A 13,351-nucleotide genomic window follows, 5' to 3' on the forward strand; every position below is an offset into this window, starting at 1 on the left:
AAACTGGCCAGCAGAGATGCACGAAGACCTAGTCTGAAACACCTAATTAATCCTCGTATGTTGCAAGTGAGAGACACCGACAAGTAATTAGCACAAGGCAGCTATGGCAGAACAGTTTTTTTACTTGCTATTGTTAACCCATTGGGTGTCAGAAAGCCTTACTGAGTTACTGCAGAGTGCCAAGAGACCTGCCAGTAGATCTCACCCTACCCCACTCTACAGCATGCAGGGGACCTTTGAGAGATGCATGGAGAATAAATGGGAGAATCAATATGAACGTGTTCCCTGATGATAGGAAGTTTGAAAACCACTGCTTACAATATGTGATAATGTGCCTTGAAATAGTATGTTCTGGGAAGAGAGTCGCTATTTCATTCATTATGTGCTGGATATAGGCCATAGCTGTTGCTTGAACAAAGTAGGGCATTGTTTGTCTTACACTGTTCTTCCTCCCTATCCTCCTTTCCTTTATTTTTTTTAAAGGACAGGCTATTATACCATCTATAAACAAGTATACAGCATGGAACATCACACTGTCTTTAAGTGTTGCCCTGGATGGGGCAGGAAGAGTGACGATGAACCTGGATGCCTACACTGTAAGTTGTGATTGTTGAATATAGTGGGCTGCTTAGCTCATAACATCTATTAAAAAGATGTGAAGTCAAGTGTGAAAGCTGCAGATGTGTTTGGAAACAGGTATATGATACAGGTGTGGTGGAGGAAAACGCTACTGATAGCTACTTGTCATGTTGACTTTATAACACCTCCAGTATCAGAGCAGTATGCCTCTCAGCACCATTTGGTAGGGATGAGTAGGAGGGTTCTGTTGTGCCTCCTGCTTGAAGGCTTCCAATGGGCATCTTGTTAGCCACTGTGGGAATAGAATGCTGAACTAGATGAGCCTTTTGTCAGGAATGAATCCGAGTGTGTGGAGATGTCTGGCAGCTCAGATTCAGAATGGGAATTGCCAGAACAAGGGCAGGCACCCTCCCTACTGAGCTCAGACACGTCAAGACTTTCTTCCAGAAACCTTGACACACAGATGGCCCAGCCTGAACAGCCCCCCCTCTCCTCCACCATGAGAACCCTGGTTTCAGAGGAGGAGGAGAGTGAGGGGCGTGACTTTAGGGATGCTAGGGTCCGTTGCAGATTGAAGCAGGAAAAGTTAGAGTCAGGGCTCAGATGTTCTGCCAGGTTGGCCACTTGTAAAAGCCTACGTAGGAGGGTGCCACCCTAAGGGAGGGGTATCCCCACGAAGCTAGTCTGGCTGAGACGTTCTTGCCCAGGCTGCTGGCAACTGCTCTAGCTTCCACTTCATCTCCTCTGTTGATATTCTTTGATGTGTGGATTAGCTGTTTTATTGCAGTTTGAGAATTTCCTAGAATCCGCATTTGTAAAGAAGCTAGTCCTCGACTACGTTGACTAATAAAGAAGTGTAGCTCAAAGCCTTGTTTGGAGTGTGTTGATTGTGGAGGGAGAGGACGAAGGAACGTGACACCTTTGGATCCAGCACGGCTCTTCTTACATTACATTATTATCATGAAGATGCAGTTGGTTCCGTCTGACTTCGCATGTGTAGCAAACCCACGTTTCCTGACATGTGATGTGTGATAAAGGCCCCACAGGTGGTTTTTATTAAAGCATCCATAGTTTTTCTGGAAGGGATAAGATGTACATATTTGCTGCTAAGCAGGACTTGTAACACTGAGTAGTATCCAGTAGGGGTCATATACACGTGCCCTTCCCCACCGGGCCCTGGTCCGCACATGACTCCTACAGTCCAATGCATGTGAAAATATTAGTTTCTGGAAGGGGTGTGACCTGCCCCTTCCAGAAACCAGTGTTTTTATGTGTGTCAGGGCTTGGCCCCAGAAGTGCTATATTGCGGCCGCCTGCAGACCTGGGCTGGTGGGACTGGGTGTGCACAGACCAGGGCCAGTGGGGCTGGACATGCACGCACAGCCCCTATTGGATCCTGCACCATTAGGTCCCCAGGGAAGAGCTGATGAATTCCATAACTTACAGTTGCTTCCTTCAATGTTTCTCCCCTTCCTTTTCAGCTTTTTGCTCTGTTGGTACTTGCTTCAATGGAGGGAAATGCTCCGAAGGAATATCCCAAATCTGCCAGTGTTCAGTGGGGTTTCAGGGCCCACGCTGCCAGTTTGGTGAGTCAAAGGTTTTATACTGTTCTGGGGGTGTCCTAGTAGTAGGGTAACACAAGCATCATATACATGAAATTTTCTTAGTAGGGAATGTAGAATTAAAATCCATTGAGGGTGAATACAACTGCACAGACTTAATACTGTTCAAGTATGCTTTTGAGTCATTGAACTGAATCCTGGCATTCTGTTGCTTACATTATCTGGAGGTTGTCTGCCATTGGGTAAAACTTATAATGGGAGATCTAAGCATGTAGATCACAGTAGCTCTGTGTACGGTTCCCCTGTGGAGATGCCATTTCGCACAATCAATGCTCCTGCATAATTCCTGCTAGGTTATGGGCCACAGGTGATCATGCGGGGTCTGCCAAGAGTCACTTTGCATGTCCATCTACCACACCTAGTTCATTCTTGCTATTTTGTGGGTTAGCAGTATTGACAGGAAAGGAGGGATCCCTATTGTCTCCAGCATAGACAAATCTAGTTGAAGACTGGATTCTGAATACAAAGGTTTTTTCACTTTGGGTGAAGGTGCTGGGATGGGTGGGGTGGGCTGGTTGAGTTGAGGTCATGTATATCCAGTGGAGGCTGGTGGCTGTGGTGTCAGTGGGGTGGTAATTCGGCTCCGGATTTCAGTCAAAACCAGTCAGAACTCTAAAGGAGCTATCCAAGGTGATTCCGCACCTTGGATAGCTCCTTTAGAGTTCTGACTGAAACCCTGAGTGCATTCACCACCCCCCGGACATCGGAGCCACCAGCCTCCACTGTGTATATCCAATAACGACCACCCAAAATGTGTGAGAGAGCCCTTTCCTTGATAGGCAGTGCTAGTGGAGCCAGGGCTCTCAGGGTCAAAGCACTGGCCCTTTTTGATTAGCAGGGATGCTGATGTCATCTACCACTCCCTTCAGAATTCCTTGTTTCCTTTGAGCTTGGCTGCAATCCTTACAGTAGCTGGGGTGGGGGAATGAATTTTCTCAGGAACAATATATAGTTGTGAGCTATCCCTATTCTAATACCAAGTATGTTCAGATGCGCAATTAATACCCAGTAGCTGTATAACAGAGATGAAAACTGCTAGAATGGAATTGTTGGTATGGGTCAATACAGCTGCTTGCATTATTTGGCCTCTCCTTGAGGGTGCAGCTATGGGCACTGTCACGATGAGTGGCTGCACTTCAGAATTTACCACCACACCACTGATGATTGGCTGTTCGCTAGTATAGCTTAATGAAATGGATGCATGATTCACATTCGGAGATAACTAGGAGTAGCTGGAGTCTTTATAGATGAATGGTTCGCGTAATGGAGAATGCAGATTGGCATGTTGGAGGCACATTGTGTTTCCACTGACATCTGTACAGTGTCCACTTCAGCAGAAGCTTCGGGACAGGGAAATGCCAGAGGAATCTGAGCTGCTTCAAATCTCCTGTTGTAAGTGCAGTGATTATCTTAATGTCTAACGCACAAAGGCATTCCCTGGAGCAGTCAAGGCATATGGCATTCCAAGGCGGAGTTGAGCTGCAGTGCATGCAGCGATAAGGTCAGATTCTGGAATCAAAACAAGATTATATGGTTGTTATTTCCTGGGGAGTTGACTGGAGTGCTGACAAGATGCCATTAAAAACGGTGCTGCTTACTCTGCCATTTCGGTGGTCTGTGCGCTTTTTACCAATTCCTGAGGGTCTGTATGGAATTTCAAGAGTCATCAGTGTCTAGTGTGTGGTATGAACTCTCTGCTTTTGAGAGACTGACAGAAGTAGGTCTGTAAATAGCACTCTAGATGAAATTCTAGTTGGACATAATGGTGAGCTCCATTCATTTGTCCTGAAACAGAATGGGAGGACAGCTGTAGAGCATCGGCTCCTTTAGCAGACATGGTTCTGAGGCAGGTGCTATGTATGTAGCTGATACTTTTACAACCAAGGTTGATGACTCTGAAGGTAGGAAGGTTGAAATATCTTCTCTGTGGTTGGGGGCGGTGGTGGGGAGAAGACTATGAAGTAGGGATTTTTGTTGCTAAATCAGGAGTGGGCAGAAAGTAGATTGCCAGATGTTTTAGACTTCAACTCCCGGCATTCCTGACCATTGGCCATGCTGGCACACATCTGGAGATCTATCTTCTGCCCACTCATGCGCTAGACAATTACTGCAATATAACAATTTCTGTATCTTTGTTTGTATAAATATCCTACCCACCCCCCGCCACCTATAGTAGAAAATCAATGTAGCTCTTATTGAAATTATTAGGATTTTATTATTGCCCATGTGAAAAGTTCCCTGTGTTGGCATTCTTACAAGGTAATTGATTTTCTTGGATCGGGACCCACAGTTGGACGATGTCCTCACTTAAGGTGGGTTAGGTTTGGGTCAGAAGCCACTCCAGTTATTTAAGTACTGGCCAGATGCATTCCCAATACTGGTCCCAATTGCCAAACTAGCAACTTTATTGTGATCTACATGCAGTCTTCAAAGGCAGCCCCATGTATAACGGATTACAGTAACTTAACCTGGAAGTGGTCCTAGAGCAGTCCCTCCAGTGACTATGCAGGCTATGGCTGATGGGAGTTGCAGTCCAACAACATCTGGAGGGCCACACGTTCCCCACCCCCAATTTAAGTAATAGTACTTAATGCACAGGCAGCCATCTTTCTCTCTGCTGCCTGGGGAGGCCAGTGCGCTTTCCCCCATCAGCTAGCTGTTCTAACTCTGCTATTAGCAGGGAAACTGCGATCTTGATTGCTGGCGGGATGGGAAGAAGCTTTAATCTTTCGCCCCATGTGCTACCAATAGCTGGGCAAGGATGCTGTATAGGTATGCATAGCTGTGCGGTGTTAATGTGTTTGTATTCCTGAGGAGGGTGTGTGTGTTTGTGGGGGGGGCATATCTCCTGGTTTCATTTGCTGCTGGCCATCCACCATCAGCCGTGCCCACCTATGAGGCCGCTGAAGGATTTCCCAGCCACCAATGCAGCCCTTTACCTAAAAAGGTTTGCACACTCCTGACTTAGCGAGGAACTGGATAGAATACCAGTTGCACGCCTTTCTGTGCATCCTCCAGAAGTAAAGGGACAAGAGACTTAACTTTTTAAAATGAAAGCTGAACATGTCAGGGAGCCTGGAATACTCACAAGGGGCAAGATCCCCTACACTTGCTGTCCAAGGGCTCCAGCCTTGTAGTCACTGAAACATTTCTAAAAGTGTGTCTTGTTTTTTCAGGATATGTAGAAGGAAGTAATGGGTTAAACTAGGTTTTTCACTCTAAAGCGTGTTGGAATGTGTAGTAACATTTCCGAACCTAGTAGTGTTGTGTGCGTGTGTGTGTTTTTTTTTAAAAAAAAACTTGATTGTTGGGCATCTATACCAGCTAATGGGAGGAAAAGGTGGTGGGTAGCTTTTTGAAAACTAAGCCATTATTAATGCATTACATTGAACTGTGGCTTAGAAGGCTTTTAACAGTTCACTGACATGACCGAGGACAGCCCAGGGATATCATAACAATCTGTAATAGGGAGCGATTCCCTTGCAATTTGCAAGATAGCCTAATGACTCCCTGAGAGATGTTACAGTGTATTTCGTAAGCCTGCAATGTGAGGCTATTTGGCGTCAGGGTTATCTTGGTTACGATTCCTCGAATAAGGTTTGCAGAGCAGTGAGCAGAAATCCAATTGCTTCTCATCTTTGCATTTCATCAGAGTTTTTCTACTTTGCCAGTAGAAATAGCAGAAAAGGTTTTTTAAACAAAACATTAGGGATGAGCTGACCACAAGCTTGATTAAATATACTAGAGATTCATTCACAGATTAGGCTGTGTTAAGTTACTGATTTTTTTTAGATGTCGTTTTTAAGAAGTACTTACCAGTTACCTTGAAATTGACATTTTTATTTGCATTTTAAAAAAATCCAGCTCAACATGCTAGGATGACTGTAACATATGTATGTCATGTTAATGCTTGTGCTTTCGTTGTTAAATGTGACCCAGGTAAGATAGGATTAATAATGTGTCAGAGAGAGTGAAAGTTGGGAGAGGGGTGTGTGTGTGTGTGTGTGTGTGTGAGAGAGAGCGCGAGAGCGAGGGAGAGAGGGGATTCTGAGGTTATGAAAGGAATGAACTGACAGAAGTCAGATAGGGTCTTAGGGATTGTGGAAGCGACATCTAGTTAGTGGGGTTTGTGTATAGGATTTTAGAAGGGGTAGAGTAGGTAGGGAAGTTAGGACCAAGCATTAATGAATAATAATAACATTCAACTCTTCATGTTACAAATAAATATTTTGTTTTTTAAAATACAGACTCCCATGTGTTGATTGAATTGTTACGGTACCATTATTAAATCTATTTTCTTGTCACTTCTCCCGTAGTGGGTTGAGAGAACCAATTGAGCATTTTGAGTTTCTCTGGAACTCAGAGAGAGTAAAAGGGCTGAAGCTTGGGTGTCAGTGGGAACAACTGATCCAGGTGAAAACAGGCGATTCCTGAGGGGTTTATTCCTCAGTTTCGGAGGTGGAGGCTGGGGAAAAGGTCGAACCCAGGTAGGTACACCACAATAACATTCTCTCAAAGATGATTCTTATATTTAATCAGGTAATACAGAAAAAAGTAAAAGGTCCGAACTTCTCGAGACATCTGGTGTTAAGACTCTGAAGGTATTGCTTACCATGATGGCTGAGCAAAATGAGGCCTTGTTGTTTAACTGAGGGGGAAGCAACTATTATGAAATGCAGGAAACTGCCTTATAAGCAGGTCAGGCTACTTGTCCACCTACCTGGACTGGCATTGATTCTCCAGGGTCTTGTGCAGAAGTCTTCATCACTCTGCTACCTCACCTTTTGAACTGGAGGTCTCAGGGATTGAATGTGGGATCTTCTGTATGCAAACATGTGTTCTTGTTGGAAAAGTTGGCAGGGGGTCACACCAAACAAAGGCGCAAGGTGAAGGTAAATTTGTTTTTGGAAATGTTAATGCTATTAGTAGGTGACCAGGGGATCACTCGGGGTGCAGAGGTAATTAACACCTCTGGGTGCATCAGAGAGCCTTGGATGCAAACAGGGGTCACAAAGTAAGTGTGTGTGTGTGTGTGTGTGTGATATTGCCTACCAGCTAGGTGCAGCCAAATAGGTTTCATTTTAGCCTGGGTTTCTTGTGCTTAACAAGATTACCATACTCATTATGTTATGTGGTAGTAGTGGTTTCATTCTGTTAGAAGCCTGACCTGATCTGCTCTACTGTTTTATACTTCTGGCATCTTAGCCAGGGGACTATCTCTTTATCACTCCGTAAAATTTCCTGAGCACTTCACTTTTGGGATTCAATCTGCTTTAGTCACCCACTTCTGCTAACATAGCTATGGTCCCTCCCTGAAATTTCTAGTCCTGTGTTAAGTCCGCTGTTCAAAAGATTCAAGATGGAGGCTGTTGTATGAGGCTTTGCACAGTTATGGTTTTATTCTGCTTGAGCTATCTCTATAGTTCAGTACTTTGGGAACCTTTAAGCTGCTGGTTTATTCCCTGTATCAGATAAAAACGCTTCTAAACAAAGTGTACACCAAAAATTATTTTAGGTGGATTCAATTTTGGTTTTGTACTAACAGGAATTAGTAGAGGAAAATCTTTTTTGTTCCATTTATCATTTTTATTAGAAATATATTTGTAGCATCATATCAGAATATATTATGCATATATTCTGGCTGGCCTGTGATTCATTAACCTCCAAATTACAGCGACCATTAACATTTTAATTGAGATCCCAGTCAGGGATCCCAGAAGGACAGACAACAAAGTCACTGTGCAGGTTCGTCTGTCTTAGAGAAAAGAGATGACCTAGGCTATATATTGTGACTTATAAGTCACAGGAAATGAAATATTAGCTGTTGCTCATACTTGGCATGTTTGTAGGTGGCTTTGCTGGCTTAGTTTCCAAAGGTGAGTCTTGTATTTCTTAAAATAACATTACTTAGGTGAAGCTCTTCTCTATAACAATGCTATACTATATAGTTTAAAATATTATGCATATGAGACCTCAATTTTCTACCAAAGAACAAAAGCTGCTTCTAGAAGTATGAAGCTTTAAACAACCTGTTCCTGAAATTCAGCTAATAAGCATTCACGACAACTGCAGCAATAATTGGCTCATAATCAAAATCCACAGCAGGAGGCTCAACTATCTCTCAGTGTATTTTTCTCTCTGGTAAAATTTCAGCCGAATTAAGGTCTTTACCATGAATTCCAGTATATCTTGACACCTCTAACCTGATCCATTGCTGGAAAAGGGTAGATATCTTCATGCAACTGCAATAAAAGCTATTACTGTTCCTTTCAACAAAAAAGATGGTACAGTTTATGCTTTCAACTTCCCTCCCTCCCTTCCTTCCTTCCCATAACCTCGATATAGGTTTCACTTATCACACAGGGTAAACCTCACCTCCCTACAAAACCACCCCCTTTTCAAAATGTCAGTCAGCTGGGAGAAAGCTGTGTGGCGGTGCTTATGGTTATACCTGACCTTCTAGAAGAGTTAGTGATGCAAAGAACTGGGCAAGAATGTAAATGTATTGCCGAGGACTGACTGGAATCTGAAGAGGTGTGTGTGTGTTTTGAAGGTATATCTGCCTGGCAGCACCTCTGAAGAAGGAAAACAGCAACAACAAGAAGCTGCCAGTGGAGCTGTGCCGATTGCCAAATCGTTCTGGAAACTCAACATAATTACTGCTGTTTAGTGAAAGATTAGTTGGAGAAATCTCATCAGGTTTGTAGGCTATTTCCACCATGCTGAAGCAAAGGATCTTAAAGCCCAACTCCGGCTGTACAGGCCACGAAGCTCTTTACTGCTGCTTTAAATCTGAGCTAGATACTATCTGTAATGGAGCTTAAGAGACATCAGAGGGCATCCCTTACAACAGGAATAGGCAACCTTTTTGGGCCCATGGGCACACTGACAATTTGAGAAACACTTGTGGGCACCACAAAATGGCTGCCATGGGAGGCATGGCCAGTTACAAAGGACAGTCTTCAGGTACTTTTTTTCTTTTGTCCCTTCTCTTTCTGGTAGCTGAGCATGCTGCAGCCAGCTGCCATCTTCATTTCCTAAAAATGTTTCTGAACACCACGTGGGGTTCAGAGGCATTTATGGGAAATGGAGAGGACAGCTGCTGGAGGCCCTCACTTTGCTAGGACGTGATCCCAACTGCCAGTAAGAAAATGTGTTAATTAAAAAAAAAGTGGGAGGGGTAGGGCACTTTGGTGGGCACCAAGAAAGGGGTCTGGGGGCACACTGAATGCCTAGCCCTACCATACAACATACAGACAAACCACTGAGGGGAAGTGTTGGAATTAAAATTAATTGACTTGTCTCCCTCTGTTGCTTTCCTCATTTGAGCTCAAGGGGATCTGTTGCCACCAGCTGAGCCATTTCTTGTCAGGTTTGCAATTTTCTCCCCTCCCCTTCTTTAATCAGGTGCGTAACTAGCTGAAATCCAGTCAACACAGCAAGTCGGTTACTGCATCTCCATGCAGTAGGAATCTTCTTCTTGAATTTCTACTTTCAGGCCTGGCCCTTCTGTTAGGCAAAGTGAGGCAGCTGCCTCAGGTGGCAAATGCTGGGAAATGGCAACAAGGTATCATCATCATCATCTATTTATTTATTAATTACATTTCTATATCACCCCATAGCTGAGGCTATCTAATTATTAAAAACCATTACAAACACAGTGTACAAAGTTTTAAAAAGTTTTAAACATAAAAATACACAAACGGACAGTACATACAGAGACAACATATATCTTAAACAACTTTGAGCATTCAACCATAACCACAAGACAAATCCAGGACCTGATTAAAGTCCTATGCTCTCAAATGCCTGAAAAGCATTTGTTGGAGGTGAGAGCTGTGTGTCATGAGGCCAGCACTGCTCCCTCTAAGCTAGCCTGCTGCCTTCAGGTGCATTGGGCGACACTGTCCCATTGTCAGTGTTGAAGAAAGATTCAGCTCCCAGCCCAGTTGACTTTTGCATTTGGAATGGGAGGGGGGTGCCATCTTGTTCTTTGCCTCAGGTAGCAAAATGTCTTGGAGTGGCTCTGTTTCCTATTCATGCAGAAGTTGAAAGCACCCCAACAGAAAATAGCTTGGTTATTGGCAAAGCTATTTCCTGTTGAAGATAAATGGTTTTTTTCCAGATATGGCTGTGATTGTTTTAGCAGCTCCATGAAAGCAAACATTCAACGGGTGCAGTTCTTCACAGCACGGAAATGAAAGACTGTGAATAGTTTTGTTGAGTGAATGTCTGTATCTGTTAAAGACCCAGGACTCCTGGCAGGAGGCAGGAAATGGAAACCCTGTTTAGGGCAAAGGTTTAGGAGCAAGCAACTGTAACTGAATTTCCAGCTCTTGCGATCAGGATAGGAACTCTTGGTGGAATGGGATCCAGGGAAATGGCAAAAGGGTGTGAATCAAGAAACAGGAGGACAGATAAGCTCAAGGCAGGCAAGCTGATGAGACTAGGATGAAATCCAGAGCAAATGGTAGATATATATATTTTATTCTGGCACAGTGAATTAACTGTGCACTGTCCCATTAAGCATAACTCAGATACACAACCCTCCTTGCTCTCTTCCCTTGCCCTAGAACTGGCAGCCCTCGAGATGCTGGACTATAATATCCATCAGCCTCAGCCAGCATGACCAGTTGTCAGATGATGGGAATTGTAGTCCAGCGACTTCTAGAATGCTATTCCTCACTCTGACCTAGAAGAAATATCATCTTTGGAGGCCCTGGTCCACCACCAAGATCTGTAAGCTTGGTGTGACCTAGTGATAGGGCCTTCTCAGTGGTGGCCCCTGCCGTATGGAATTCCTTCCCGATAGGGTACAGCTGGCCCCATCTGTGGCTGCCCTTAGGAGGGTTTTAAAAACTCATTTGTACTCCTTGGCTTTTAATTGAAAACTTTTATGTTATTTGCTGCTTTCATATGATTTCATTAATAGGCTTGTAGTGTTGTAAGCCACCTTGGGAAGCCAGTCGTCTTGAAAGGCAGATAAGAAATCGAATGAACAAATAAATAAAAAATAAGCAAACATAAGGAGTACAACCTTAAAAATTGCACATTTTTTATCTCGTTCTTCTTCCAAGGCAACTTCCATTATCCCTCACCATTGGCTATGCTGGCTCAGGTTAATAGGAGTTGCAGGCCACCACATGTGGAGGGCCACGCCTTCCCTATCCCACTCCAAGGAATTCAGGTCTTATCCTCATAGCAACTCTAGAATAGAAGTTAACCTGAAAGATAGGCCAGCCAGCTAGCAAGTATCCAGCCTGAATAGGGTTTGAACCCAGGTTTTCAGTCTGTCCTCCACATATGCTGCTCATTGGACCACTCAAAGTTGTCCTCTTGCAACCCTAGGCAAACTTGAATTGTTGTTGTTGTTGTTGTTCAGTCGTTCAGTCGTGTCCGACTCTTCGTGACCCCATGGACCATAGCACGCCAGGCCTTCCTGTCCTGCGCTCTCTCCCGCAGCATGCTCAAGTTCATATTCATTGCATCCGTGATGTTATCTAGCCATCTCATCCTCTGCCGTCCCCTTCTCCTTTTGCCTTCAGTCTTTCCCAGCATCAGGGTCTTTTCCAGGGAGTTTTCTCTTCGCATTAGGTGGCCAAAATATTGGAGCTTCAGCTTCATTATCTGTCCTTCCAATGAGCACTCAGGGTTGATTTCCTTTAGGATGGACTGATTTGACCTCCTTGCAGTCCAGGGCACTCGTAAGAGTCTTCTCCAGCACCACAGTTCGAAAGCATCAATTCTTCGGCGCTCAGCCTTCCTTATAGTCCAGCTCTCACAGCCATACATTACTACTGGGAAAACCATAGCTTTGATTAGACGGACCTTTGTCGGCAAGGTGATGTCTCTGCTTCTTACTATGCTGTCTAGGTTGGCCATAGCTTTCCTCCCAAGGAGCAAGCGTCTTTTAATTTCATGGCTACAGTCACCGTCTGCGGTGATCTTGGAGCCCAAGAAAATAAAATCTGTCACTGCTTCCATTTCTTCCCCTTCTATATGCCAGGAAGTGATGGGGCCAGATGCCATGATCTTCGTTTTTTTAATGTGGAGTTTCAAACCAGCGTTGGCACTCTCCTCTTTCACCCTCAACAAGAGGCTCTTGAGATCCTCTTCGCTTTCTGCCATTAGGGTGGTATCGTCTGCATATCGGAGGTTGTTGATAATTCTCCCAGCAATCTTAATTCCGACCTCTGATTCATCCAACCCGGCATTTCTCATGATGTACTCTGCATATAAGTTAAATAAGCAGGGTGACAATATGCAGCCTTGTCGTACTCCTTTCCCAATTTTGAACCAATCGGTTGTTCCATGTCTGGTTCTTACTGTTGCTTCTTGACCCTCGTACAGGTTTCTCAGGAGACAGGTAAGGTGGTCTGGTACTCCCATCACTTTCAGAATTTGCCACAGTTTGTTGTGATCCACACAATCAAAGGCTTTAGCGTAGTCAATGAAGCAGAAATAGACGTTTTTCTGGGATTCTCTTGCTTTCTCCATGATGCAGCGAATGTTTGCGATTTGATCTCTAGTTCCTCTGCCTCTTCGAAACCCAGCTTGTACTTCCGGTAGTTCTCGGTTCGCATACTGCTGAAGCCTAGCTTGTAGGATTTTGAGCATCACCTTGCTGGCATGTGAAATGAGCACAATTGTGCGGTAGTTTGAACACTCTTTGGCGTTGCCCTTCTTTGGAACTGGAATGTAAACTGACCTTTTCCAGTCTTGTGGCCACTGTTGAGTGTTCCAGATTTGTTGGCATATTGAATGCAGCACTTTAACAGCATCATCTTTTAGGATTTTAAATAGCTCAGCTGGAATACTGTCATCTCCGCTAGCTTTGTTGTTACTAATGCTTCCTAAGGCCCACTTGACTTCACTCTCGAGGATGTCCGGCTCAAGTTCAGTGACCGCACTATCATGGCTATCAGGGACATTCAGATCTTTCCTGTATAGTTCTTCTGTGTATTCTTTCCACCTCTTCTTAATCTCATCTGCTTCTGTTAGGTCCCTGCCTTCTTTGTCCTTTATCATGCCCGTCTTTGCACAAAACGTTCCCTTGAGATCTCCAATTTTCTTGAAGAGATCTCTAGTCTTTCCCATTATGTTGTTTTCCTCGATTTCTTTGCATTGTTCATTGAAGAAGGCCTTCTTGT

General features: G+C 44.2%; 1 protein-coding gene across 1 annotated transcript in view; it reads left to right on the forward strand.

Moving 5' to 3' along the window:
* LOC146351522 (uncharacterized) overlaps nt 1–13,351 on the forward strand; it is a 328,001-nt gene that overhangs the window by 25,777 nt on the left and 288,873 nt on the right. Inside the window, exons 3-4 of the mRNA XM_084847469.1 lie at nt 484–596; nt 2,061–2,165. Of these exons, the coding sequence (XP_084703595.1) occupies nt 484–596; nt 2,061–2,165 (218 nt within the window). The remainder of the gene's footprint in view (nt 1–483; nt 597–2,060; nt 2,166–13,351) is intronic.

Source organism: Heloderma suspectum, chromosome 3 (genome assembly GCF_057233095.1).
Source record: "Heloderma suspectum isolate Gila_16-S chromosome 3, 16-S_ref, whole genome shotgun sequence".
Taxonomy (NCBI): domain Eukaryota; kingdom Metazoa; phylum Chordata; class Lepidosauria; order Squamata; family Helodermatidae; genus Heloderma; species Heloderma suspectum.